The 23,953-nt window shown below is 36.4% G+C and overlaps 3 protein-coding genes across 3 annotated transcripts; 1 reads left to right on the plus strand and 2 right to left on the minus strand.

Annotated features, from left to right (window-relative positions):
* Positions 1–9,600: 9,600 nt before the first annotated feature.
* On the minus strand, positions 9,601–10,080 carry LOC139881913 (secreted RxLR effector protein 161-like). The gene has a single exon (XM_071866311.1). The coding sequence runs from the start codon at positions 10,078–10,080 to the stop codon at positions 9,601–9,603; it is 480 nt and encodes a 159-aa protein (XP_071722412.1).
* Positions 10,081–15,831: 5,751 nt separating this feature from the next.
* LOC139881914 (CBL-interacting serine/threonine-protein kinase 8-like) lies at positions 15,832–19,310 on the minus strand. Its single transcript, XM_071866312.1, has 14 exons — positions 19,149–19,310; positions 18,621–18,683; positions 18,444–18,515; positions 18,222–18,329; positions 18,065–18,139; positions 17,897–17,950; positions 17,669–17,794; positions 17,436–17,525; positions 17,086–17,208; positions 16,609–16,728; positions 16,362–16,478; positions 16,226–16,282; positions 16,050–16,124; positions 15,832–15,933 (listed from the first exon to the last, which is right to left on the minus strand). The coding sequence occupies exons 1-14, from the start codon at positions 19,308–19,310 to the stop codon at positions 15,832–15,834; spliced, it is 1,344 nt and encodes a 447-aa protein (XP_071722413.1).
* A 1,336-nt stretch (positions 19,311–20,646) lies between these two features.
* LOC139881917 (uncharacterized) lies at positions 20,647–23,677 on the plus strand. Its single transcript, XM_071866313.1, has 11 exons — positions 20,647–20,727; positions 20,810–21,028; positions 21,125–21,220; positions 21,585–21,673; positions 21,760–21,888; positions 22,197–22,317; positions 22,451–22,532; positions 22,621–22,730; positions 22,840–22,991; positions 23,193–23,289; positions 23,378–23,677. The coding sequence occupies exons 1-11, from the start codon at positions 20,647–20,649 to the stop codon at positions 23,675–23,677; spliced, it is 1,476 nt and encodes a 491-aa protein (XP_071722414.1).
* Positions 23,678–23,953: the final 276 nt, after the last annotated feature.

The raw sequence follows: 23,953 nt of genomic DNA on the forward strand, positions 1-23,953 counted from the left end.
TCTATAGCTCCTTCCTGGTCGGGAGGGACCAGACTGTCCTCTTGACGTGGAACGACTCCTCGAGGGCCCCTATTCGAGGAAGGAATGGGCGTAAGGGCCTTCTTGCGCTGGGGACCTCTCCTCTTGAGATCGTCAGCCATCAGATCCCTGGGGGGATGGAGTGTGTGTGCCGAGGTTCCGACCCGCCGATCCTTTGCCCCAATCTCACCTGGAAGCGCGAGGGGGTCGGACTTGGGGACGAATGTCTTGGGGGTCAACCCGCTCGACCTAGTTGTCTCCTGGCACAGGATTCTCGCCCTGCACCTGTGGGTCGACCGGAGGGTCTTGCTCAACCAGACTGCGGGGGGCTGAGGCCCTCACTATCTCAGATCTAGTGCGAATCATTTTGAAAAAACTTGAAAAGGAGAGTTCTGATTATATCGATAGATGAAAAGTGGAGGAAAACGGCTTTTAGACGCTTCCCCACGGTCGACACCAATGTTTTGACCAAAAAGATCACGGTGACAGAAGGGTCATTGTAGAACGTCGGTATGATCGAAACCTGTAAATAAGATAAAACAATGGGGGATGACAACTACGTTTAAACGTCTACGGTCTGAACGGGACCAACGAGGTTCAGCACAAGACCGTGGCCGAGCGGTGCGTAGCTACCGGAATGGAGTGATGAGTTCTCCTGTGAGAGAAGCTTTGTTTAACACTTCGTGAATAGTGGTCACTTGTGTATCTCAAGAATGAACGAGTTCTCGTGTGTATGAACGAGTTGTTTAGGGTTTTCCCTTAAGAGGGATTATATAGGGTAGAATCCCACTGATCGAGGGATCTTATTTCCTGTAATCTTCTATACATGGCAGTCTTTTTAATGGAGAATATCTCTAAGTCCAGGAAATTAGCCGAAGGAGCTTGTTTCCTTGTAGGACTCTTACTCAGTCAGTTGAGCTTGGCCGACTGACTGTTGTGGGCCGAACCTATGGTTCTGACAAGCTACTAGTCCGGCCTGACTCAGGCCGGTTGAAGACTTTTCCACTACACATTACTATATGGATATCCCTATATTTCTAGAGTTGTGAACCTTTAAGAATAAATGATAAAATATATATTTTATCTTATGTTGGCCCTATATATATAAAAATGTCAATAGTGATATACAAGTGTAAATGATGATTTGTTACTGATTTGTCCACGGATGGAAAGTTGAGAGTGGTGAGGAGTACGTGCTTCTTGTATGGTTATAGTCGGTCTTGATCGTAAGAGGAGGACTCTAATGAGAGTGTTTGAGCGTCTACGGCCTACCCGGGCCAACAATGCACATGTAGAGGCCGATAGCGAGGCTAGGTTCTAGGCGTGGACACTCGTCTCGGGTCAAGAGGTGTCGATGTGTATTTGCGTATGCGAAGCGTCTCTAGTGATAGAGAGAGTGTGTACGAAACCGAGCTAATGAGCTAAGGTTGTGTACAATAAAGTGATGGGACTCTTTGACAAATTTCTTGCCAAGGACTATTAATTGGGAGTCGCTAGGGTTACCCGAAAGTGACCATATTTCCCCTGAGTGTAAGTCAAGATAGCCAAGGAGAGAGAGAGATCGAGAGACCCGTTCCGAGAGGGCCTCTCCATCGGTCTCTGTCTAGGGATCGTGGAGCCAACCGTGAGGCCGGACTCTATCCTTGCGTAGGGCCTCTCCATACTGATATGTGAGACTAAACTCTCAGGGCTTGGTCATCCAAAAGTCCCTTCCCTATCAATTACACCATACACCCAAGAATTTTTTGATTCAAAATTCCATGAAGGTAATTTCATGATGGACAATGGCGATGAAGAAGCCATGCATCTTGGCTTCTCCTCAAGATATGCGGCCATTCTGCATCGGTTACACTTTAATAACATATAAAAGCGGTAAAAAGACGGAACTAGGAATTTTATGTCATATGGGCTGTGAGTTATGGATTGGGCCAATCTTCGTTTATAAGTTTATATATATAAAATACGTCAGAAAACTTTTGAAACCAGGGAAGCAGTCGCCTGTCTTTTCCCTAGGTTCGCCCTAAGGAGGAGTATATAAATTAAGGTAACAATTATATCTAAGATATGAATGAATGTCGGCCGCTGCAGAAAATACCGACGACGATGGATTTTTTATTACATTTATATCGGGTCGATGATGATTACATGCATGCTTTCTATCGGATGAGCGATTTATCAGAATAAGGTAATTTTTCTTTAAAACATTGTTTTATTTTTTTTTTTGTTTTGTTAATTTGTGTTGATATACATATTATAGGTTTAGATCTATTTTATAAAATTTATCCTTTCAATGGCGCTCAATCTCTTTCTTCTCTCCCAATCAAACCCCACAAATGAATCCTCAACCATAGCCTCAAATTTACACCCACAGTGGCAAGTCAATGCTGACATCGGAACCTTTCGGAAATATGGATGCAAATGCACTTTCCATCCTCACCTTTATTGATCTCACTCGTATATTGATCAAACTCTCATATTTTGTCCTAGCTTAATCTGCAACTTTCATGTTTATTCTGTCGTTACAACAAATAATTGTTATTTTGACACTTATTTAATCAATGTGTCAAAATAGAAGTGTTACAATATGTTATTTATGTTCTATAAAAAATATGAAGATTCATATAACTATGGAAGTGTCAAATTATGTTTTAATACTTTTGTGTATCTTGAAAATTTTCCTTGTATTTGTTCTATATGAGATGTTAGAATAGCATTGGTCTCCATAACCTTTTTTTGATTTTGGTCAATATATCGAGTCAAAGGAGTGAAACCAGTGGTTAGTGGGTGTAACTAATAAATTAAGTACATGATATTAAGTTCATAGGTGGGACCATAACGTTGGAATAATATTTGTGTGTCGGCTCTGTGTTTGTTTCTCATTGCAACAGGTCTTGCCCTACTTGCTTTTTCGACCTACATTCGTTCCAAATACCATGACAGAAGTTTACCTTACAGCATTTAATCGCAGGAACTCCGACCTAGATGTCACTGTTTCATTGGGGCCGAAGAATGTTTATACGGGCACATGGTGGAATAGACTGGATGGTAAACAGTTTAAGAGATTCTGTAGTTTGAACCGTATCGAACCTAATTTTAAAGTAATGTTTACGTTGATGAAGTGGAAGAATACCACTTTATATGTGGCTGTAACCGTGTACGATGAAAACGGAGCAATAAGACTACTACCGGGTCAGACGATAGAAGATAATGTATCCATGGGGAATGCCGGAGAAAATGCTAGTGGTAATAGTAGAAGTAAATTAGAAGGGTGGTCTGTATGGAAAGACGTGTTACGCGAGGAAGAAAACAAATTTGTGTACGATGCTCTATTAATGCCGGCAACATTTGAGGAGATGATGTCAAGGGATTGTATGTATCGACATTTCATGAAGGCCAGCCAAGCCAGAAAGGCTACGCCAATCGTAAGAGCTGTGTCATGCAATTTAGTTTCTAAATTTATTAGTAAATTCTTTTTATAGAAGAAATTACTTTTATTTATATGTGCTGTTATTAGTATATGCTTTTTATAGAACAAAACGTTTTATAGTATAAATCTAAAATATGAATGAATGTCGGCCGCTGAAAATACCGGCGACGCTGGATTTTGATTACATTTATGTCTGGTCGATGATGATTACATCCATGCTTTCAATCGGATGAACGATTTATCAGAATAAGGTATTTTTTTATTTTATTTTTGTGTTGATATACATATTATAGGTTTTAGACCTATTTTTATAATATTTATCCTTTCAATGGCGCTCAATCTCTTTCTTCTCTCCAATCAAACCCACAAATCAATCCTCAACCATACTGAAAATAGCCTCAAATTTACACCCACAGTGGCAGTGAATGCTGTCATCGGAACCGTTCGGAAATATGAATGCAAATGCACTTCCCATGCTCACCTTTAATACTTTTGCGTATCTTGAAAATTTTCCTTGTATATAGAACAAAAATAACTTGTTCTATATATGAGATGTTAGAATAGCATCGGCCTCCATAACCTTTTTTGATTTTGGTCGATATAGAGTTACTTTTCATAGTACAAAATGTTTTAGTATACTCTCCAACTCTCTACAGTGTACTTACAAATTTAGATGTGGCTCTATAGATGAACATTTCTAGCTACTTCGCTATTTAAAACAATCTTGTTCCTCTTAATCCATAAAAGTATAAATCAATGGCCAGCCAGCAAACTCTAGCCAACATGGACTAATTAAGTTCCAACTTCCAAGCCCAACCTCTCTCTTTGAACTTTGAACAAAAACTGTAAATTCCTTTGACGCGGAACCCTGCGATTGGTGTGACGTCGAACCCCTAATCAAGTAAGTAAACGAGAAAGTACTATATTAAGAGGTTGGGAATGGAGCGGAGGAACCTGAACTATTAAACTCGTTAGCTCAAGTTTAAGAACCTAATTGACAAGGATGGAGAATTGTGGATTTATAAAACCAAACAAACCCTCTTTTGATTAGCTAAGGGATAACTAGTCGAGCGCCGCTTGATTTCGTTCTTAAAATAAAAGAATTCACTTAAGAACTTCTAGATAAAACTCTCAAACATTTTTATTTATTCAAAACTATCAAAAACGTTGCATATAAAACATATTTATAATAGCAAAAGTCTTAAGAAAACTAATTATATGAACGCAATAATTAAGATACTATCATTAATTTATTCAACGTAGTTGGCCTCTATAGACAGATTTTGACCGTAGATATCAAAGGACTTTGACTGTAGATCCCAAAAGCCATCTATAATTTTGTCTTCATGATCCTTAAACTTCTTGGCATGATTGATCTTGGTAAATCATCCAAACTAGGTTTATTTTCACATTTGTCTCCCATGTTATCCTTTTTATTTACTAATGGATAGATGGTGAAATTGATATTGTATAGAATGTTTATGTAGTGATCATTGATTAGTTACTTGATTACGGTGATGGGGAGGGCATTATTATTGTGAAATTTCTAGCTAGAACACTATAGTTGATTGATTATAATCGTGAGGTTTTTGCTTCTAATGAGGTTATTCCAGGAGCTCTTTTTGGTTGATTGATCATTGATGAAATGATTCATGACTCAACTGAGTAGTATTCATAATATTGCAGGAGCCCTTTTGGTTATCATTCAAAGGCAATTTTGGTGTCAAAGCTGCTCAAGAAAAACGTGACAAAGCCCTAGGTAACTAGAGAAGTGGATAATGACATCTTTTCCCACCTTTCCAATTTGGAGAATCGCATTCATTTCCATTTCGATTCTCCACAGAGGCAGCCAGTTGGAAGTTTTTCACCGAAGCAGAGTTACCTGACCGTATAGATATTCAAACACCAGCATTGGAGTTGTTCATTCCACCTAGCTAGCTAGCCGATGCTTCCTTTGGAGACGTCATCCAGATTTAAAGGGAAAATGCTGCCAGTTTCTGCATCCAAGTAATTTTCAGCCGAAAGAAAGAAAGAAAATTAGTAGCATACCCTGGTTTATTTTGAATAATTTAGATCCTCAAATCAGATTCTTTTTTGTGGGATTTTCTTTTACCCATTTCTAGAGATTTAATTACCAGTTTTTGTTTAGCTTTATAATCATTTATATATGTTCTACCTAATGGAAAATGGTTCTCATGAACTATGGTCGTGATTGTACATGATATGCCTAGACATGACCAAACCCGACCACTCAATTTATTAATAATAACATTTATAATAACATTTTTTCTCTTTTAATAAAAAAAAATGATATGATTGTTGATAATGTAATTGTGTTGAATGATCATATTATTGAGGGAGTAGTAATATAGAGTAGAATTAAGAGTGAATAATTTTTATTTTAAAGTAAAAAAAAAAAGTATTTTATTTTATTTTATTTTAAAAAAAATAATTAATAATAACAGCTGATATTGAAAAGAATAGGCAATTGTGAGAATCTGAAGCATAATGCCAAATACTTTTTCTATAGATAAGCAACTTAATAAAAAGACATGACAAGTCATGTTGTTAGAGAGCTTAGATACTTCCATTCGGATTAATTACTTAAGACTATTCGGACGGTTGTTTATTTTTGTGAGAATATAATTAATATATATGATCTAGTGTAGGATCCTATATATTTCCTATCCACTCATCTAATTAACAGTCATTACAGTACGATTGAATGATGCAAATTAAAAATAATTTCTATTAATGAATGTATATATAGTTCAGAAATGAAGATAATCGACCATGCATACCCATAATAAGTTCACAAGGCATGACCCTTGATCAAGTAGCTTGATTGAATTTTATAGTAGTACGTAGGACTGAACTATATAGATTAAACATGCTCAACTAAAATAAGTATTTAAAAGGGGCTAGTTAACTCTAGAATTAAAAAGCTTCATGAACTGACAGTTTGAGCGAGATAGTAATCGAGGATACATGGAGGGACTAAAAAAAACCTCTAGAATTGAAAATTTCCAACTCCTCCATTTCTTGACTTATAAAATATCTACATACACATTGGAATGTGCTAAATATTAATACCCTTAAATGTTCAAAACAAAAAGGCCCTTTGTAGCTTTTCTTTGATTTATTTCCACCTCTAAAGGACTAAAATGGATTATTCTTTCCCATATATATCCTCTTTACCACACACTAAAGATCTTTAATAAAGGATAGATAGATACCCCACAACCAACTTTAAAGGGAAGAAAGGAAGAACAAATGTCTTTTAAGACAAAAAAGACAGTATACACACAATTAAATAGATAAAATTGATTGATATTCGATATGGAGAAGAGTACTGTTTCAACTCCAATGAAGAAGATTGAGGAGGAAGATCAAGAAGAAGTGATGTCGTCGTGTTGGGGTCGTTTGAAGATGAAATTTCAATGGACAAACATCGTCTCAACCCAAAGTAGACGAAGAAGAATCAGTAGTAGTACTACTCATTCGAGTGGAAGTCGAAGTTTGATGAGTTATGATCACTTGACTGAATGCTTTAAACCAAGGAGTAAGGCGAAACCAAGTAGTGGGTTTAAGTATGATCCTTTGAGTTATGCTCAAAACTTCGATGAAGGTAATTTCATGATGGAAGATGGTGATGAAGAAGCCATGCATCTTGGCTTCTCCTCAAGATATGCCGCTATTTCCTCTCCTTCGGTTACAAATAAATAACACGAAGTGGTAATTTGTACTGCTTAATTAGGATTATCTTTTGGAAGAAAACATTCTTTAGGTTGCTTTGCGTATATATATTCTTACATGTATTTGGTCATATGCTTTTCAAAAGTTAAGTCCCAATACTCATCCAAAACAACATGTGCCAAATAAAGTACAGATAATTTTGTGCGAATAGCACATATACATGTAAGAAACAAGAGGTAAATTTTGTCTTTTATCTTCTTTTTTTACTGCATTGAATCTTCCTGAGGATATATGTACATGGACAAATCGTAGCTATATCCCTAATTACTTGTCATTTTTCGTATTCATTTTAGATAAAAAAATGTGACACTTAATTAGAGATGGTGAGAATATTAATTTGTGCAGAATGTAGCTTTTAAATGAAGTTTCTGAGGGTGACGAATTAAGAGCGAATCGTAGAAATTTTGCCTGATCCTAAAACCCCACCCGTTCCTTGCACATGGCTCAGCATATACGTAGAACTGTAATAAAATGTGAACTCTCTGATTACCGACCCATAAATTTGTCTTTGTGATGTAGATTTGGTCATTGACTCATTTCATGCTAATGATCACGATATGAAAATACTTTTTACCTATAAATTTTCAAAATCCGCTCCTAAAAATAGAACTTACGTCCTTATATGAAAGGAAATGACTAACTAATTAGGCCACGAGTGAAGGGTTTTATGGGCCCGGTAATATATATATAACAAGTGCGGAATTTAACATGATCATAAAACAATAGATTTGGGTCACGATACATTTGTGTACGTACTCGAAAACTGCACAATCGTAAAGGTAGACCACAGAAAATTTTCGAGAATACCTGGATTTCCACTAGCTAGTGTGTCCACCAATTAACAGTATATTGAACTCCTAACAAACCTTTGATCAATAGATGAACGCCGGAATAAGCCGTAAGCTTGTATTTTGGGAGTGTCAAGAAAAAACAGAAAGTCTTTTTCTTCTTTGGTTGCTGCCGAAATCTTTAGAAAAAGAATATGTTTTTCTCCTCTTCTTTTTCTCCTTATAAGCATAGGAGGGTAATTAATTTAATGGGCCATGAACCTAAAGCCCAATAAGGGTGTTAATTGCAATATGGTCCAACAACTCCCACTCGTCCGCAAGTGGGCGACGGTGGTGTTCATTACTGTAATCGGTTTATGTCATTTTTGACATATCATACTTGACAAATAACTCGTGCTACCGGCATACGCGAGAGCTAATGTGTTACATGACGGTTAGGAGCATGTAACCTCTCAAACCAATTTGAGTTTATTTTCCTGGAATAGTTACCGTATGTGTTCCCTAGATCAATATGACACACAACCATCTCTTACGATCTCATAATTAAAAAAATATGGTGCTTAGTATTCACGACTTCTGCCTTAGTGCAGAAATTGTCCACGCGGGGAATACAAGCTAGCATGAGACATTTACAATATCGACCTTCCTTGTGCCTTGCAAGTCTCCTCCCACTGGCTCGCTTTTCCAAAGTATTCCTCCGGACCGCATCTCTCATAGTCCTTTGGCAATATATCAAGATAACAAACACCAATGGAAGTTTTGACAATCGGGCATAGTGTCTAAGGGTACAAGTGACTGTTAGGACACTCAGGGCTCACACAATAAAAGCAGAGATCTATTTTCTTTCATTGTCCTTTAATTTGGTCGTCTCTTAGCGCATATAGTATGAGGTATGTGCCACAGTATTTTATCCATTCTCTATGGACAGTATGTCTATCAAAATACTGTGCAAATGGTACTCGAGACATACTCAATGTCTGACTTGAGTTCTCCCACTACTCTGAAAATTCCTTTAGAGCTGGTTTACTTCGAACATTGCTTATAGAACACGTTCTCATCTTAATACCATAATTAAGGCGACTATGTATTTCCTAAGTTTAGCTCTCATATTGTTACTCAGACAATGCTTAAAGGAAAAAGTCTTACCCCTACTTGATCTTCGCAAGCGGAGATGATTACCCGTGTAAGAGGGCTAATCGATCTGTTCGACATACATTTTTATAGTGCTAAAAATATAGCAGTCAAATAAACATGAACACATAACAAATAGTTCTGGCTTTATTTAAATGAAAGACATAATCCATACATTAAATATAATTAAGAAACTTCAACACAAAGGATGAATAGAAAGACAATTCTTCCTAAGGTCGCTACATTAAGCTTTACACAATCCTATTGACTTGACGTGACCTTCATAACATTCTTTAGCTAAGGCCTTATTCATAGAATCTGCTAACATTAGCTTAGTCAGAATGTACTGCACATTGACTTCCTTTTTCGCTACCATGTCTCGTATAAAGTATAACTTAGTATCTATGTGCTTCATTTTAGAATGGAACTTGAGATCTTTGGTGAAGGAAATAGCAGCCTTATTATCGCAGTTTATCATAATTAGACCTGCATTTTCCTTATAAATTCCCAAAAACTCATGAGGAATCTACGAAGCCATACTGCTTCTTGTGCACCAGTGCACAGAGACACAAACTTTGCCTCCATCGTGGATAAAGCTACACAACCCTGCTTTTTACTACTCCAAGAAATGGCTCCATTATTAAGTAAAAAGACAGATCCTGAGGTGGATTTTCTTTCATCCTGATCACCGGCGTTATCGGCGTTCGTGTAGCATTTAAGCTCTAGACTATTACCTTGGTAACATAGCTTATAATCCATAGTTCCTTTCAGATATCGTAATATTATCTTAACTGGTGTCCAGTGAGCTTGCCCCAGATTAGATTGGTAACGACTTACCATCCCAACTACATAACAGATGTCCGGGCATGTACAAAACATAGCATATGTCAAGCTTCCAACAACACTGGCGTATGGTACTTTACTCATTAGTTTCTTTTCTTCTTCAATGGACAGGCACATCTTTTTTTAAAATTTATCAAACTTGTTTATAGGAGTCTCGAAAGGCTTACAATCTTGCATTTGAAAAAATTTCTAGAACTTTCCTTAAATACGTCTCTTGAGAAAGACATAGGAATTTCTTAGAATGATCCCTTTCAATTTTTACACCAAGAATGTATTCGGCCTCACCCATATCTTTCATCTCAAAAGTGGAACTCAACCAAGCTTTTGTGACTTTAAGATACTCCTTACGATTTGTGGCTATCAGAATGTCATCTACATATAGAGACAGAATCGCGAATTGCTTCTTGGATCTGTTAATGTATTCATAGTGGTCTTCTTCGATCATTATGAAGTCATATTTCAGCAAGGCATTATGAAATTTAAGGTACCACTGTCTCGAGGACTGCTTTAGGCCATATATCGACTTCTTTAGTCGACATACTTTATCCTCTTGCCCCTTCTGAATGAAATCTGCTGGCCGGGCCCATGTAGATTTCTTCTGAAAGTTCTCCGTTGAGAAAAGCAGTCTTTACATACATCTGATGTAACTGAAGATCCATACTCGCTACAATTGCTAACACTAGTCGAATAGAGGTAAATCTCACGATAGGTGAAAATGTCTCTTCGTAGTCAATTCCTTCCTGTTGAGTATACCCTTTAGCGACAAGGCGTGCCTTATATCGTTCCACATAACCATCGGCATTTTGCTTAATCTTGAGAACCCATTTATTCTCAATGGTCTTGCGCCCTTTCGACAAATCTGCTAGTTCCCAAACCTTATTCTTATGCATAGAGTCTAATTCCTCTTTCAAGGCTTTAGCCCATTTTTCTTAGGCCTGACCATTAAGAGCTTCGTGAACATTATTAGGCTCTTCCTCATCTAGATGATCAATCATGAAGGTATGGCCATCGTCTTATCTCAAAACGACGACGAGGAACCCATGGACGACTTGTTCGTCACGGCTCTTCTCGATCATTGGCGTCTAAGTGGCTCCCACTAGCACCTGAACTCCCATTGGGACCTTAGGTCCTACTAGGACCAAGCTCCCCACTCAGAACCACTGCGGCTGCAGTTAAGGTTCGGCTTCGCTCGGAAGTTCATAGAATGTCAGGTCGTGGTTTAATTCTCCTCTTTTAGGAAAATCATTTTCCAAGAATGTCGCATGATATGCGTCAAATTCAGTTACATGTCCATCTTGATCACAAATGAAGACGTATCCTTTAGAGTTCAACCTTATAAAGATACTCTTCTTCTTCCTATGACCTAACTTTCCGTAATGATTGTCGGTGTCAAGGGTATAAGCCACACACCCCCATGCTTTTAGGAAGTGCTGGTCTGATTGTCTACTAGTCCAAAGCTTATATGGTGTGGAAGTAACTGATTTTGTGGGCACACGATTCAGAACATACGTTGCACTAAGCAAAGCGTCTCCCCAAAACTTAATTGGTAGATTTGCTTGTGCCATCATGGATCTCACCATTTCCATTAATGTTATATTTCTACGCTTAGCAAAACCATTTTGTTGCAGCATGTAAGGAATTGTGCGATCCCTTTTTCGTCACAAAATGATCTGAACATATCAGATAAGTACTCGCCTCCTCGATCGGTTCTTAGGGTCTTAACCCTTTTATCTAGTTGGTTCTCCACTAAGGAAACATATTTCTTAAAGCACTCTAATGTTTCAGATTTACGTGAAATTAGATAAGTAAAACCATAGTGTGTACAATCATCTATAAAAGTGATGAAATAATTTGCACCATGTCTCGTCTTGACATTCATGGGACCACAAATATCAGAATGCACAATTTGCAAAGGTAATTCGGCTTTACGCCCCTTACCAAAAGGTTTCCTAGCAGTTTTTTCGGCTAAGCAGTGTTCACACGTTGGAAATTTAACATGTTTAGTATCACCTAACAAGTTATCTTTAGCTAAGCGTTGCATGCACTATTTACCAATATGTCCTAATCTAGCATGCCACATAACAGAATTATCCACAAAATCAGTTGCATAAACAGAATGAGATTTATCATAAACATAACAATCAACGTCAATTATTATGAAACGATCGTAAAACAAACCAGTACCAAACGGCTTTTGTCCCAAAGTGAACTCTATTGTCAAAGTTGAACCATAAAAGTGAAAATCATATTCAAAAGTCATAAGCATTCGAATGAAAACTAAATTCCAACGAATTTCAAGAGCAAAAAGCATATCGTGCAGGTACAATAGGTTTCCGCTGCGAAGCTTTAATTGACAGGTACCAATCCTGCAAACTTCAACTTTGGAATTGTTACCCATGTAGAACCACTTAGTTCCTCGAGGTACTCGTCGAAACTCAATAAAGGCATCACGGTCCTTCGCTACATGGTATGTTGCTCTCGAATCCAAGATCTAGAATAGGCTAGTTTCACATAATAAAATAGTACTAGATACATATATCTGACTGTAAGAAGGAACATAATGTACCTTCTTAGGCTCGTTGCAATCACGAGCATAGTGACCCTTCTTATTACAGTTGTAACATTTAACCTTGGCTAGGTTGACTTTCTTGAAATGACTCTTTCCCTTCTTAGCCTTCAGCTCTTTAGCCTTTTGGCCTTTCTTGCCTTTCTGAGTTTTACTCTTGCCTCTGCCCTGAACTTTCCTGCACCTCGGCGGTTAGACTTGGAGCCAGATGCTCCTGCTTCGGTCAGTTAGACCTCAACATAAGTCTTGGCCGCCATGAGTCGATCCTCTTCGAGCTCAAGGTGCCTAACAGTATCATCAAAAGTGGTGATCCCAGTGTTGTGCATAAGATGAAGTTTCATGTGTTCCCAGCTCGCAAGTAGGGAATGAATGACAACCTGAACCTTTTGTTCTTCAATCAGTTCTATCTTAGCTTCATGCATCTCAGATATCATGTTAGACATATGTCTGAGATGGTAATGCATAGTCTGATTTCCTTGCTTCTTGTAGGAATCAAACTTAATAGCAAGCCGCCTCTTTTTCGTAACAGAGTCGATGCCAAACCTGGCCTGAAGAGCATCCCACATCTCTTTGGCCAAGTCAAAACGGTGGAACTCGCGCACGATGTCATTCTCCATGCTGCTCAGGAGCGTAATCCTAGCAATCGTGTTCTTGCGCTTGCACGTAGTGTACAACTCTTTGTCACGAGTTTGGCCGTCAGCCGGCTCTTGCATGATGGCAGTGAGGGTCTCAACAACCGCCTGCTCCTCCAGCACGAATTGGATTTCATGCTCCATACATCATAATTTTCACCATTCGGCTTCTCACCTTTGTTCAGTTCAGAAACAATGTTCTTAACGGCAACCATTACAATTCTTAAAAATTTCTATCAAAAGAAATTAAAGCACATAAGTTTCTTATATATACATAATAAATCATAACAGTATTCAATTCTATTTAACAATTGCAAACTTGTAAACATTCATAAACATACATTCAAATTCAAATGTGAAGATTCAAACCAAAATCAAGTCTAGGATTTATAATCAAATACTATGCTCCACGTGAATGCATAAATATAAACATTTACTTTGCAAAATCATGCTCAAAAGGAATCAAAAGAAAAATTCAATTCTTAAATTAACCGATAAATAATTAAAACGAATTTAATTAATTAATTCTTAATTAATTATCCAATTAATGATTAAAACATATTTAATTATGTAACCGATATTTAATTAATTCTCATTTAATGAGTCAATTAATGTTTAATTAAAACGTATTTAAGTATTTAATTATGTAACCGACAATTAAGTGATTAATAAAAACAAATTTAATTAATTAACTCTGAAAAAATTAACCAATTAATGATTAATTAAAACATATTTAATTATGTAATCGATAATTAAATATTTAATTAAAACGAATTTAATTAATTCTTAATTAATTAGTCAATTAACAATTAATTAAAAAAATTATTTATGTAACCGGCAATTAAATGATTAATTACAACAAATTTAATTAATTAACTCTGTATTAATTAGTCAATTAATGATTAATTAAAACGAATTTAATTATGTGACCGATAATTAAATATTTAATTAAAACGCATTTAATTAATTCTTAATTAATTAGCCAATTAATAATTAATTAAAATAAATTTAATTTTGGATAATTAATTAATTAATTAATTCGAATTAGTAAATTTGGATAATTATTTTTAATTTATTTTTTTACATAAAAGGAATTTTATGTGTTATCTAAAACAGAATATTTGTTATAGTTTCATACGTTTATCACTAAGACAAACTGTTTTAAAAATATTTAAAAAAATATTTTTAGACCATCAGATTAGGAATCCGTTGTTACCATTGCGTCCAGAATGTCGTAAACATTTGACCGCGAATATTTCAAAAAGATAAAAAAAAAAAAATTTGGCGACTAGAAAATTTTTCCTGCAATCAGAGCATGACTCCACGCACACTACGAAACCACTCATTGCCAGAGACGCGTGAAGCTCACTCGCCGCCTTCCCGACATCAGATTGACCTAGATACGAAAACCGATTGACCTAGATACGAAAACCGATGAGTTTTTAGCCCTACTCGCTGGCCAAAGTTAACAAAAATACCTATATTTTCGTAAAAAATAACGTATACAGTATATATACGATATTCGACCAAAAATTCGACTCGATTGCCAATTTTCTAACCTGACTCTGATACCATTGAAGGGTTTTATGGGCCCGTAATACATATAATATATATAAATATATATAATAAGTGTGGAATTTAACAGGATCATAAAACAATAGATTTGGTCGACACGTTTGTGTACATACCCGAAAGCTGCACAAGCTGCACAATTGTAAAGGTAGACCACAGAAAATTTCCGAAAATATCTGGATTTCCACTAACTAGTATGTCACCAATTAACAATATATTAAACTCCTAACGAACCTTTGATCGATAGATGACCACCAAAATAAACCGTAATCTTGTATTTTGGGAGTGTCAAGAAAAAAATAGAAAGTCTTTTTCTTCTTGATTCCTGCCGATATCTTTAGAAAAAGAATATATTTTTCTCCTCTTCTTTTTCTCCTTATAAACGCATATTTATAGGGAGGATAATTTAATTTAATGGGTCATGAATCTAAAGTCCATTAAGGATGTTAATTAAGGGTGTTAATTGCAATATGGCCCAACAACGGGTTGGTTGGTTTGGCTTTTAGGAGGAAGTACTTAAATCTTGTGTATCGTATTCTCGTTTTAAATACTAGGGATAGTGCCCTCTATGACTTGCCATTTCAATTCCATTTCCAAATCCTTTTTGCTTACCTAATGATCGGACAATGACATTACACTCGTGTAAACACAGTTTAGGAAGATATTTTGCCTTCTTAAAAACAGCAGTTTAGAATATATGAACTTTATTATGAACAAAAATATGAAGACACTCAAAATGAAGTCACTATTCACTGTCAACATACAATTACAAACAACGCAAGTACACAACAAACTAGTAGTAGTGTGTGCAAGCCTACCCAAAAGTACATGCAATATCTCTCGTATCTCTCTAGCATTGATAACCCCGGAGAACAATAATAATACATTTGTGTGAGATAAATTTCACGGATGGGATTTACATACACTCATTTTACAAATAATAAAATAGCACCATACATTTTAAAATTTCTTACATCTTTCATTCGTGTGTGGGTTGAAGGGTTGGCGGATGAAGTTTTCCAAGGAAGTCAAGAAGCTCTACTTTGTTGTATGCTAAAATGGTACAAAGATTCAGGGTGATACCTCAGTGAGTGAGAATTAACGCCTTTTACTTTTAGACTTCGTGATCCTTGATTTGCTTCGTTCATTTGGTGGCTTCGAGATGATATCCTCAATATTATTATAAAAGTTTTTGTAAATCTGCAACACAAGTTTCATACTTGTCTGTGTGTAAACTAGAGAAATGAAGAGACAACTTGAATTACAAGGCTATGAAATGACTAAAATAACTGTTACTACATGTTTTAATAACTGACCTTGAGGAATTCATCAGTATCTCCCGCTGCTTTTTGAAAGTCGACCATATAAAATGTGGGAGCAACTTCAAAAATCTACATCCCAAAAGAGAAACAAAATAATGTTGAAAAATCTGTACAAAATTACTAAATAAAGATAACATCGATCCGAAAGAAATATAGCGCCGACAACATACCTCCAGAATAATTGAGAAGTGAGAAGCTTTATCTGCAGAAAGACCCTCAACTCTCATCTGTAAATGAACCAATTAATGATCAATATAAAATAGTAGAGAGACTGGATGAGAGAAGGAGCCAAACACTTTAACCAACCTTATAATTACGTATATGAGTCTTAAACCCCATTGATTGTGCAACTACTTCCATGCTTGATAAAACATCCTTTGGCAGCTTCTGTGTAACAAAACGTGTCTGGTGTTTAACAGAGTCCTGTCAAGGATATTCAATTAAGTTGTCAAATACAAAATATGAAAGTAAATACTACTATAACATAACCAATACAATTCACAAGGAAGAGGGGAAGTTTAATATAATGGATGGGAAGATGGATAGCTTCTACCTCCCGACGATCAAAGAGTGTTGCAAGGTTGAGGCCTTGAGACAGAATAATCAAGTCGAATGCATTCAAAATCATAGGACCCATGTCCTCATCCCCACATTGCTCATTAGGCAATTGCTCCTGCATAAAATCATATTATTGAGAATGTCAAGAAAGTATTGAATCCTCCTATTTCAATTATAAACATTATTACGTCATGCATTGAAAAACTTACATTGAGTTTTAACATGCACCAAAAACAACACATAAAAAGAGTTATTCTACACTATAGTGGCCTAGAAGGCCAAAAAGACGGACAGAATAAATATAAGTGCTTCCCAAGTTTTAGAAAATGGTTCTCTGCAATATATTCGCTTAAGCACTCTTATAATGCTGCTTTAACTATACAGAGTAGATGGGTATGAGCCCTATCATGATAGATATGAAGAACCCCATTGACAAAAGGTGTAGCCCTCGACACTTGAAAGTCTTACCAACCTCTGAATCTTCAAAAACAGCATTTAGATCATCCAAGTTTACTTCTTCATATTCGAGAAGACTGACTGGAACATAATCCTTTTTAAACCACTCATCATCCCTAATTTGCATAATGTTAATGCGCTGCGGCAAGAGAAAAATAACTCTTTCAGATGCAACTACACTTTAACTAATGTAATAGTCATTACATATTCACCCAAACAGCCTTGAGAGAGTTACAGACGGCTATTACACAAAACTGAACAATGAAAATACGTAGAGTAACATTCACTTGACACAGTTATTAGACGAAACTGAACAGTTAGAAGTATAAAGAATAACTTTGGTTTGCACTTGGTTGGAACACTTACGGTTCCAGGATTTGGATCTAACATTCTATGAATCAGAGATTTTGCTCCAACTGGAAACCAGGATGGGCATGAAAAATCTGCTTTCTCAATCTGTAAGACAAGAAGAGTGAGAAAATTCACAAACATATCTCAATTCTCAACGACTGATAGTAGTTAATTTTGATGAAAAACTTTAGACAGTTTTCAGACTAAACATCAATATAGCATTAGCAGCCATGATAAAAAGTTCATGCCTTACTGTATAGCGTTGAGATATCAAGCTCATCAAATGGAAGATAGCCTGCCATCAGAACATAAAGGATGACCCCACAGGACCAAACATCAGCAACGGCACCATCATAACCCTTGTGACTCAGTACCTACAAAAGCAATTAAAATTACTTAACGAAAGCACAGATAAGAAAAAGTGCTTCAGGATAATCTACATTAAACTTAGGAAGCAACTACCATTAAAATTTTACCTCAGGTGCCACATAGTTCGGAGTCCCACATGTTGTCCGAAGGACGCTAACTCCCTATCAACAGACAATACCAAGTTCAACACAGTTAATATCAACAGGATACTGGCATACTGCAAATTATGGAAATGCCAAGAACTGAGTTAATGGTAGCTCTTACCAGTATCTTACCTGTTCAGGTAATGCACTCAGACCAAAATCTGAAATTTTCAAATTTCCAAGGGAATCAAGCAACAAATTTTCAGGCTGCATTACAAGGAGAAAATGTACGTCACTTGAGGCACAAGATATGGGAAACTCGCTTTTTATATAGGTAATTGAGAAATACCTTCAAATCTCTATGGTAGACTCCTTTGCTGTGACAATAATCCACACCATCAATAAGCTGCTGGAAATATCTCCTAGTTTCAGCTTCACTAAGCCGTCCATGATGAACCTGCATAATCAACTCGACTAGATGAAAATAATGAAAAAGAAACTAACGTTAAAATTAGAACATGAACAGAAAGCCCATTTTTGAGCAGTTTTGATCACAAAATAGATTACTCACTATTTTATCAAACAATTCACCACCTGTAATGAACTCCAAGATAATATAAATCTTTGTACGACTAGCCAGAACCTAAAACAGCAATAATGTGTGTCAGTAGAAACCCGAAATAAACAAGAAGATGATATACCCAATCTGCTTAGGTATGGTCAAAATATAATCAGCAAAACCACATGCCTCATGGAGACGAACGACATATGGATGTCTGACAAGCTTCATGATAGATATCTCTCTCTTAATCTGCATCACAAAAAGTTCAATGCTTTCAGAGAAACACACATATAGGTGAAAATTGAACAATGACGTAACATCAATATGCATAGTAAACTTTGGTGGCAACTATTTAATTACCACACATACAGACACCTCTCAAACTTTTGTTACAACGCTAAATACAAAGTCTCTTCTTTTATGACTGCCGATGCCCAAGTTGTCTCAAACATAAGAACGCACAAACACGAAGGAAACAAAATGGCCATTGAATCATTCAAACAATTAGGCCGAACTCCATGGGCCAATTAAGCAAATCATTAATGGAAGGATGGTACTTCTTAATCGATACTAAAAAGCTTGATCATCAGAACAAGTAATAAATTGAAGCAAGCAAAAGAGCCAAAGAAGCAATTTTGAGTCAAATTCAAATATTGAATTCAACAAAGAACGGAAAAAGAAATATCTATTCAAATGTGATAGAAGAGCACAGACCTGATCGACCATTTTGTGTTTGATGATAGTACTTCGATCGAGCACTTTCATAGCAACACTCTCACCAGTCTCAGTATTCTGTGCGAACTTAACTTTAGCAAATGTTCCTTCTCCGATCGTCCTCCCAACCTCATACTTTCCTACTTTCCTCAATACCACCATCTCACTCTTCCTATTTTTATTTCTTCTTCTGCAACTATTTTCTCATGCTTTTCTTACAATACAGTACTATACAATACAAAGCTAGCTCTTGTGTCTGTGTTTGTGTGTGTGTTTATGAAGTTAGCCGATGAGGAGTTGAGGGGGGAATAATTCAACACGCCATGCCAGTTGCAGCTTAAAAAAACAAAAAGGAAAAGCAGAAAAGGGGCTTGACTGACAGCTCGATTTTAATTTTGGTGACGAAACCGAAGAGAATGGTATATATATTATCCGGAAAATAAGTAAGAAAATTTTGAAAAAGAAAAGGCAAAAAGAAGTGCTGTGCAGTGAGAAAAAAGCATCCCGGAGTAGTATGAACGGAGTATGGGATGAGATAAGGATGTTTGAAAAGTGGGATGACATTTTGGTCATTTTCAGACAATTTGATTGGTTAGGTAATCCTATTTTTCGATAGATGTTTTTTCAAGATATTTGCTTATTTAATATGAGAGATACATATTAAAATTAAGAGTGTCATCTCAAAATTAAATGTCTAAAAAATCGTGTATTAAAAGACGGTAGAAATGCACATCAAAATTTGATATAATTGATGAACATTCTCTCCTCATTTGTGAAGTGGGGGTTTGAGTCGTGTAGTTTACACATTTACTCATTCTCTCTTAAAATACATGATTTTGATATTTTCATTAATATGATATATGATCTAATTAATATAGTGTGAGAATTTTTTTTGTCAGGAAAAAATATTATTTAACCTTTTTTAATCGAGCAGAACATAACGCATAACATAAGAATTATTTTTTATTTTTCATCTTAAAAAAATCAATTTTCATTATATTCATTTAATTATATCATATTATATTAATCAAAACATTATGTATTTGGTTCTGGGGCGGGGCAAGGAGGATATCAACCTAAATCTGAATACAGACAACTTTGAGAAATTTAAGGTCTCAATGTGTATGTACCTAATTATATCTACAATCAGCCGCTAAATCAATCATTAGTATTATATCCTTCTTAACACGTATCGGGAGAAAATCGGGGGAGATTCCTTGTTTTGTGATTGATCGAAGAATCGCCATGGGTTCAAATCAAGATCAATCATTAGATTTGATACACGTTCGTAAAATTATTCTGTGGGCTTTAACTTACGGCCTTTTAAGTATTGGGCCTCACTAGTAAAGCCCAATTAACGTTCCGCATTTTGTAACGTCTGTAGTCTTCTCTTCTCCAGTTAGCAGAGAAGGAAAAAAAACAATAACGAAACTGATCAGCTCTTGCATTAAAAAAAAAAAGAAACTGATCAGCTCTGCTATCTCTGTAGCAAGCAAAAATGGTGAAAGCGGTGGTCGGAGAAGAAACTCAGCTCAATGTAGTCGAGGATCGTCTCTCTCAATCCTCCATCCCAGCACAGGTACTCTTTACATAATCTCCAATTTTTTTCTCTTCCACTTGTCATCAAATCCTCTTAATTTTCTATGAATTCCTTCTTGTAGGTAGGTCTCGTTATCGGCAAGCTAAGCTCAACGCTTGACAAAGGATTCGTCTACGATTTACTCCCTACACCTCCAAACGACGCCGGAGAGCTCGCTTGTTCGCTTATCGACACCAAAGATGATAATAAGAAAAAGGGATCAAAACCCAAATCTCAGCAGCCCCCCGATTTCTCATCTTTGATTATTGACAATGACTGGGTCGCCGAACACGCACGCCAGGTTCAAATTGAATTGGATAATTATTAGTAAAAAAAATAACAATAAAAAAATTGAATTTTTGTTTTGCATTGTGTTTGATTGCCAATTTGTATTCAGGTGACGAGAATGCTGGTTGGTGGCGTTCACGTTATTGGAATTTATATATGGGTTAGCCATAGCGCTTTCAAAAACTCTACCATGTTACTTTCTCAGGTATTTTGTTATGGTATATTCTATCTTCAGATTGTCCTGCATCAGGTTCTTTCTATAGTCTATTGAATGCAAGCCGATAATTATGGTTTTACACTTCTGCATGATATAAAATCGATGAAATGTGATATTCTTGGGGTGAATCAGAAGGAAATATGATTTTCTTTACCAACTAACTGCCCATAACATTGTCATATGCCTTGCCCAGATGATTAATAGTTTAGCTGTGTTGTTCGATGAGCTTATTGAATTGAAATTTAAATCACAACTATATGGTTGTTTGCATCTCAAGAAACTTTGTAATTTTGCATGGCTAGTCTCACTTGTCATTAAAGCAGATTTTCATTATTATTGGAAGGTCTTGCAGACTGTAAAGGGAGTTGCAGAAGCAGCTCCGATTTCGGGTGTAGACCTGGACGAAAGGCTGCTTATTCACATATCTTACAGTCCTAGGAGGTACTTTTCATATATTCTGATCCGTAGGCATTTTCTACCACTGGCCCTATCCACAAATATGCTTACTGAAGGTTTAATCCGTGCAGATGGACATGTCGTAACTGTGTTCTTTCTTCAAACATTACATCAACCAGTGTGCGGCCATGTGATTTCAAAAAAGGAAGAGTCTTATCTTCCCTTCAAATGTATAGGAGCACATATAATTTTGATATAAGGTACTTTTAAGTGAATCACTTTTGCCTATCTCTATCCGTGATGGTTATAATTATGCTGTTTTTCCATCTATCTTGAATTTTTCTTTACTAGCCTTTTCGTCAGACTCGTTGAAAAGTTCTCCTTTCTGCAGTTAGTTTTCTTGGTGCTCTTTGTTGATATTTTAATTTTATTTTGTGGTCAACTTTCAACTCACTTTGGCTAGTGGAGTTATTCCATGCTTCAATGTTGCTCTGTTAGCCTGAAAGTTTGAGCTGATATATGTCTTATATTTTCCATCTAGCTGCATTTAATTTTAATTGTCTTCCAGATTGCCTCTAAGTCGTGATAATGCAACAAATGCCCTTACCCTCGGTGAAGTTCTTCGTCGGGGTATTGCTGTTGCTGGAAGGGAGCTAAACAGTTCAAAGGCTACAATTGATGGAAAATTGGTGAATACTTTTTTATCAGTTCTAAACTTTTTCATTTTTATGTCTCCCTTTCCAAAGATAAAGTTCTTTGTGTTGCCTTGATTCTTTCATATCAACATGTTCTTACCAATAATATGTTTGCGTTGCATTTTAGGTTGTCAACAACGACCAGTGCACAGCGGATGGCATGCATGAAGTTGAATTTCTTATCCCCTTCATGAATTCTTCTGTGGAAGGTGTGTTACTGGAAGCACAAATTTCTTCGTAGCTCTTTAGCTATTTCTGAGTTGTTATTCTATTATTTACTTGTAAAATTTCTTAAAGCATCCAGGCAAAAAGATGTTATAGGGACTCTTGTCTTTAGAGGGTCAGTCATTTCTTTTGCTATCGTAAATTCAAAAGAGCTTGCCTCACTGGCTGTTGCAGATATAAAGGTATCAACTGAACACTTTCACTTCTGTCTGCTTAGCAATTGATCCTTTTTCTTGTTATGTTGCTGTCAGTTTCTCCATGCAATAGTACGTTTTCTGTGTGTGCGCTCAGGATGATATCATTAGGAGTCTGCAAAGTAGACTGGATATAATATGTGATGATGCAGAGGAAAATCTAGAATCAACTCTTGATGCTGGGAATGAAGCAAGTGGCGACATTTCATCTGGGAAACCTCTTTCCCATCGTCCTCTGCATGAATTGAGGTCTGTTTGGTTGTCAGCCCTAACATTTTCTTATGTCCATTTTTTTTTCATGAATGTAGTGCACAGCTATGTTTTAGTATTTGCAACTCCTATCTTTACATGTCATTTCAGTATGAAGTTGTATTTTTCTTCACGTTGTCTCTTTCTATCGCTGAAAAGTTGATGTTCAAAACCTCCTGTTTCTATTTCCAATGTAATCAGAAAATCTTGCAATATTTCATTGCCTCGGAGAATCTTTGTTCCATGGCTACCAGGCACATATATTTGCGTTTATTTACAACCTTCAGAAACAATTGAGGTGAGTATTTGAGGTTCTGATAGCAATGGCACAAAGGTGAATTGAATTTCCTGCAAAATACTATTTACTGTGCTCTGTACTTGTGTAGGTTCTAAAGGACCATTTTGTGGAGCTTATTTCAATGGAAGCTCCAAGTGATGCATCCAAAATTTTAGAACCAGAACTGGAAGCCCCGTCACTAAATATTGCATCTTTCTGGGACACGCTGGGTCCCAGCTCTTCAGTGCCTAATAATTCAACCTCCTCGACAAAGAAGAAGACTGAAACCAGCTCGAGGAGAAAGGAAATCAGCCAGACGACAGTTGGATTCAATATCACAAGCTTTACGGCTGCTGTTTTCATCCTGCTGCTCTCTGCTTTGGTAGGTTATCTACTTACAAAGAGATGATGTCATGCATTGCTGCAAAACTTGACTATGTACGATACAATCATATCAAAATATAGGATTTACCAGAGATTTTTCGGATTTTGTTTTGTCCTCTCTTTACAAACGGCGCCTTATTGGCTGTTATTGTTTTTTTATGGATCCAATACGGTTGTTTCTTATACAGGATTACGGTTTGCCTATTGAATTACTCTGTATAAACAAACACATGGAAACAGATTTCTCACTGTGCCAATCAAATGCTATATTAACATATACATCATTCTTTTGTCCCAAAAT

The sequence above is a fragment of the Rutidosis leptorrhynchoides genome, unplaced genomic scaffold (genome assembly GCF_046630445.1).
Source record: "Rutidosis leptorrhynchoides isolate AG116_Rl617_1_P2 unplaced genomic scaffold, CSIRO_AGI_Rlap_v1 contig21, whole genome shotgun sequence".
In the NCBI taxonomy this organism is placed as follows: Eukaryota; Viridiplantae; Streptophyta; class Magnoliopsida; order Asterales; family Asteraceae; genus Rutidosis; species Rutidosis leptorrhynchoides.